General features: G+C 43.5%; 1 protein-coding gene across 2 annotated transcripts in view; it reads right to left on the bottom strand.

The window, feature by feature from the left end:
• Positions 1-3176: 3176 nt before the first annotated feature.
• FHOD3 (formin homology 2 domain containing 3) overlaps positions 3177-6000 on the bottom strand; it is a 396157-nt gene continuing 393333 nt past the window's right edge. For both annotated transcript variants that reach the window (XM_087819066.1, XM_087819067.1), the window contains one exon: positions 3177-3784. In XM_087819066.1, coding sequence (XP_087675192.1) covers positions 3702-3784 — 83 coding nt within the window. In that variant the 3' untranslated portion in view covers positions 3177-3701. The remainder of the gene's footprint in view (positions 3785-6000) is intronic.

Genomic DNA, 6000 nt, shown 5'->3' with positions numbered 1-6000 from the left:
TTGTGGTTGATTTAATGTCATATCTATAATATGCTGTGCAGGTCCTCTATGGAATATCCTTTGTATTTGACCAAAATCCATCTCCTCCTGTTTCCACCTAAATCAGGTAAATAGAATCTTAAAAGATTCTATCAAAGTGAATAGAAGAAAATGTGTTAAATAGAAACTGGTTGTTTGTCCCGTCCAATGGGAGATGAGGTGTGCTCGAGTCTCTGCAGACTGGGGGACTGGCTCATGCAAACCTCTCCTCCCCACTGTCCACAAGCAAGGAATCTGCACATGGAGCCCTGGATGCAGAGTGGGTCAGCACCCACTGATCCTATATGATCCGGATGAACTGTGGTGTTGCAGTCATCCCTCAATGATAGAATGCACTCGTCTTCATTCTCAGGTGTTGCTTCTAATTATTCATCCTGTTTAATTTTCCTGTGCATGAAGTGCTCAACTTCTAAATTACAAAACATCCTGGAAACAAACCTTTGTTACCAATCCATTGGTTAGGAATAATTTCTATGTCAATAGCTGAAATGGGGTTTGAACTATAAAATCATAAATTTGTACTTCAGTGGATCTTAAAAATTCTTTTTAAAGACAATAATTAAACAGTGCTCATTAAGAGGATATAAATGGCTTGGCCCTCCTTCAGTTGTGCATCAGCAACCCTAATGGCCTCTCGCCTTGTCCTTTCACCCATCAGAGTGGGAATTGATCCATCATAAAGTCACAAAAGATGTCTTTCGGCTTCTGAACCTTTCCCACTTGTGCTGGATGTAGCTGGATGTAGCTGGATGGGTGGATGGATGAATGGACTGTCAGTTATTAATAGTTGATGTGAAATTTGTGCATGATTATCAACCCTTATCCAAAAGAGTGTAGATGGTACTGCCACCTTGCGCACAACCTGGCCTCCAGGGTTTGGGCTTGGTCAAGGTGGGACTGACTGGCTCCCCACCCACCAGGCCCATCCCTGGTTGTCTGTTCTGCATGTTTGGGCCCAGAAACACAGCTGACTACCCAACTAACAGGCCATCTCAAGGATTCTAAAGAACAAAAAATAAACTACTGTGACAAGCCAGGATATATCACTTCCTATCTTCTGTCCCTGAGGAAAGTTACTCAGCATCTCTCATCCTCATTCAGAAAGTCCATTTTCCCCTCCCTGAATTGCCTAGCCAATAGAACGAATTTTTCTACAAAATAGCTTTTTTTTTGACAAAATTGATTCGTTTTAATACCACAGACCTTCACTGCAATTACAAAGACATTTTGTCCCTTATCCTAGGCAACTGGGTGCTTTTATTTTCACTTACCTCTGACAAAATGTATAAATAGCTGGAGTGGGTGATTAAACTAAATTCTTATTTTAGTTGACAACCACTTCTTGTGGCCCCAGGTAAGCTCCCTAAGAGACAGGATCATGACTGTCCTTTTCCCAGGAGAATCCCTGGGCCCTGACACAGGGTCACCTCAATAACAGCCCTCCACATCCCTGTGCTAGACCCTCCACTCCATTCCAAACTCTGTTATTTAAAAAAAACAAAACCTTAAGATTCCAAAGAAACCCAAATTCAGGAATCTTTAACAGAAAAGCATTTTTCTTTCTCAGCAGTAATTTCAATCCAAATTAAGAATTAGGCATCAGAATATCTATGGGGATGACCAGCAAGATTAGCAATAGCATCTCATAAGTATGAGGTACCATTCATTTGAATGCTTCTCAAAGGTCTTAGAGAAATTTAACCTCTTGAATCAAACAAGGCTAATAAGGGAAGCCAGAGTGAGTGGCAGCAAGGCCACAGGCAATGAGCAACAGGAAAAATCCTTCAGTTTCACTAAAAAGTACTACACCAAGTCTCCAATAAAAAGGGACCCTTCTAGTTGTAACCAAGAAAACAGTTTAGCTTGCTTGCTTCCTCAGAACTTTTTGATTCTTAAACAGACTTATTCAGTCACTTCCTTCCAAATGTGACCTTTTATTCTAAAGCAGTAATTCAGCAGAACACCTACGGCCCCAGTAAGGGCATCAAAGTATTTGTTCATTACACAGTATGAGAAAAATATGTCTTCCTTTTTGTACATCATGACCCCCAGTGATACAGATATCCTATATCTGTATTCAGTGTCAAGGCATATAAATGCTCACAAACCAGTAAACCATATTCAGAATATTACAAGTGTTACTTAGAACCATAAGGAAACAAACATTAATACTAATACCTTTTAATAAAGTAAATAAACTCAATTGTCTGTAACAGACCTAACTCTTGCAGGTCCAGGCTCTTCTGGGGTGCTCACATTCATTAGGTATTACTTGACAAATGCCTGCTGGAAAGAGCTCCCTGTTGCTCAGTGAGTGGGGCTTCAGAAGATGGGGACACAGTCACAGAAGCCTGTGGGGTGAATCTGTGATCTTTGGTTCTTCAGACAATAGACCTGCATCTTGTCTATAAGTCACATACACTCAGATTCAGGAATACAGAGTCACAGAGGTGTTGAAAGTAAGGCAAAGGTACAATTAGTGACCTGATAATCTTTCAACCCCCCCAAATACCTACCTTTCCCTCTTTTCAGAGGCAGAGGTTCTTCACTGGGAGCCACACGACCTTGGAGGAGGGACTTGTGTGGGGCTCAGCTACCACCTGGGCAGCAGCCCCCTCAGCATGGCTCTGCTGTTGCTAGGAGCCCTTCACGGCACCTCCCACTCCAGACACTTTCGCTTCTGATAACCTGTACTTGAGTGCCAAGGACTACATTTGTCAATCTCTGTACTTAAAGCTTTAAATTTCTATTTTGTTTTGGTGACTTAGTAAATTTTTTGAGAAAATGAATTTTTATACAAAGAGGCAATTAAGTGAGTTGCAGAATAATTCAGATTTTTTTTAAATGCTACGCTAATTTTTGCTTCCACATCACAGTGGAGCAAAACAACACATATGGGTAAGGTTATTGCCAGCATGCCCTGCAGCAAAGCCTGGTGCCTAATTAATGAGGAGTTACAAAGAGTGCATTGTCAGGGCTTCTCGTTCTATTAACCAAAACCAAAACCCGCAGGGCCTGGAGACCATTCTAAGCCAGGGTCCTTCTGATGAACCCCAGAAGAGGTTTTGCTGATTCAGAAGGAGACAAGCCTGTGGAGCTGTGTAAGGTGCTACAGCCAAGAGAATAAAAATTCCTGGTTATGACATTAAACACTATTTATTTAGTATTTGAAACGTGTACATTTATGAATTCATATAAACATTTAGTACATCTAAAATCCACAACTGGTCAACAACCTGTGCTTGCTTTTGTATACAATTTTGGAGTTTACATCTGAATATTTTGATGGTATGGAGAGACTCAGTCTGTGAATCTAATCCAGTTGCCTCATATAACCATAGTAACTGTGACAGAAGTGATTTGCTCCTTAAAAGGGCCGTTCCTTGCACAGAAAAGGTGTCACACTTTGGAACTATTAAGCCAGGTGTTAAGGAAACAAGAGAAACAGCTGACGCAATGAAGAAAGTACATGAAGGAGACTCCCAGAGATCCATGCCAGTGCACAGCGCGGAACAGGGCCATGTGGAAACACAGAGAAATGGGCACCCCCTTTTGGAACCTTCAGATGTTGATGTAGAGTCTCCTCGCCCCCCACTGGAGGGCTTCTGTCCAGCAGGAGCATGCACTTTGCTCAGAAACACTTCTTAGGACGACCATGGGTGTCACAGCTGCAACTCCGAAGTGCCCACCAGGCCCAGGGCTCTGGCTTCCTCTGGAGTCAGGCCGCTCTTCAGGGTCCTTCGCACTGCAGTGGCATGAGCAGATCACAGAGGGATGAGAGGAGAAGGAGGGATTAGCAGCCTGGCACATGGAATTTGGTCCACAAGCCCTCTTCCCCCAAGGACTCCAGGGGAATAACAGGGCTCACAGAGGCTCCACCCCATCTTGCTCCTGTGGAAGTGCCCTGGCCATCTATCTACCAGGGCAGGAAAAATCTTGGGGCTGGAAGAGGCTGACCTGAAGATGGCACTGACCTGGAGAGCCAAGCGGAGGGGGGACCTTGTAAGGGAAGAAAAGAGAAGAGGCCCATCCTTACAAAGTTTCTGAGAAATAGGTGCAAACTGCAAAAGTGCAGGTGGCATGTTGAGAGCTCAACCTCTGACCAGCGTAAGGAATGGATCCGAGTTGGAAAAGTAATCACAGAGCATAGGAAATGCAAGTTCCAATGATGCAAATTAGGTAAGATAACCCCACAAATGAGGACGTAACAAAAACCCATGGCCTTGGAGAGCAAGGTGTTAATAGACCCCAGGGCAATGGGCAGCAGTCAGGATGAGTCTCTGTGAGTGTCTAGGATCTTTGTCTCAACTCATCAGAGGGCCTCTAGAGAGAATAACCTGGGATTCCTTACAGACTGGATGTCAAGAAGCAAATTGCCAAACTTCTGGGTGGATTTGGTGGATATTCTTTGTGAAACAAGGCTCAAGAAGGACCAATGACCCCCTTCACTGGGGGCTACAACCGGCTCTTGGAGGAATACTCACATTTCAATGACTTAGAATTGGCTTCTATGTAGCTTGGCATTATGGATTTTCCCATTGCTCAGTGTTGATTAGTTTCGATGTCAAAATAAAGGCTGGATAAGGGTGAATGAGGAGACAGCTGCCTCTTTCAAGACAAGGCCTTTCCTTTGAAGCGTTGCCTAGTTACATTTCCCTTAATTTTAAAATTGTGTTTGGCCTATCCTATATGTAAGATCACATAGAGTTTGGGGTATTTGTTCTATTTTCAGAAGAGGCCACTTACAGATCTACCTTCCATCCTAAGTCCTAAATCCACCAGAGTCCCTTAGATGATCAGGGCAGGCCCTTGATTAGAATGTGGAGAATGTAAAGTTCACCCTTAGTATTTTACCATCTTCCGTTGCCGGACCCAATTCCCTGCATCTGCTCTGTGATCATGGGCCTGTATTCTCCAAAGCCTCCCCAGAGGCCAGGGCCCCACCTCATGTGTCTGAAGACAATACCCCATATTCCATGTCTCCCCATTATCCCCTGGGAATAAGTCCACTTAGCCTGTAGACAAAGGATCTGAGAGACCCATGCCCATAGTAGAAAGAGCAGAGGCAAATATCTCAGTAAATGATTTCTTCTCTCCCAGGGATCAGCACTTTGAACAGGCGCCAATACCTAATCCATCAATTGGTTAATCGACGAATACTTTATGGAGAACCTATTGTATGCTCAGCCCTTCGCTCAAAGAATCAACACACTTCTGGAAGGTTCACAGACATCAAGTGAGGGGTTTTATAGAGATGCAAACACCTGTACTGTACCATGCCATCAACACACACTACTGTATTCCCAAGCCTAGCTCCTGCCAATCCGCAGCTGCTCCTGCACTAGCTCACCCTCCCCCATCCCAGACCCTCGGGCTCCAGACTGAGTGTCTAACTCATCCAGACAAAATGTTTGGCTCCAGAGCCTTGGCTGGAGGCACATTGCATTTAATCAAGTAATGGAATTTGTTCTATGGGGCAGCAATAAAAATACTAGTTTGTAATAACCTTTTATGTCCTTTAAACACTCCTTCAAGTGTTTGTTCAAGAAAGATAATTTTAATGGCAGAAAATAAGATAAAATATTTCTCATTCTTGACAAGGACTACTAGGACCTCTCATCCAAGATACAAAATTCTGCCTGAAAAAGTCCATGTTGCACTAGCGGGACATCTTAAATTTCATTAGCGGTGGAGGTGGCATGAACATGTGTCCATGAACCATAATCTTTACGTGCTTGACCAAATGAAGACAGAGACTCCATGAATCAGTGGGCATTTTACCCATGACAGCATTTAAAATGTTGCTTTTCCACTTCTAGTCACACATGGGCTTTAGTCCTATAACTGTAGTGTTTGGTTCAACTAAATACTTGAATAAGAACCCTGGCACCTTGTAGCACGTGCACTAATCTAATAGACTTGGGCATTAGGCCAGCCTGTCTGGGACAGGCTCAGAGAACA

This window comes from Miniopterus natalensis, chromosome 7 (assembly GCF_054644295.1).
Source record: "Miniopterus natalensis isolate mMinNat1 chromosome 7, mMinNat1.hap1, whole genome shotgun sequence".
NCBI lineage: Eukaryota > Metazoa > Chordata > Mammalia > Chiroptera > Miniopteridae > Miniopterus > Miniopterus natalensis.
This window is presented reverse-complemented; position numbering and strand designations above follow the sequence as displayed.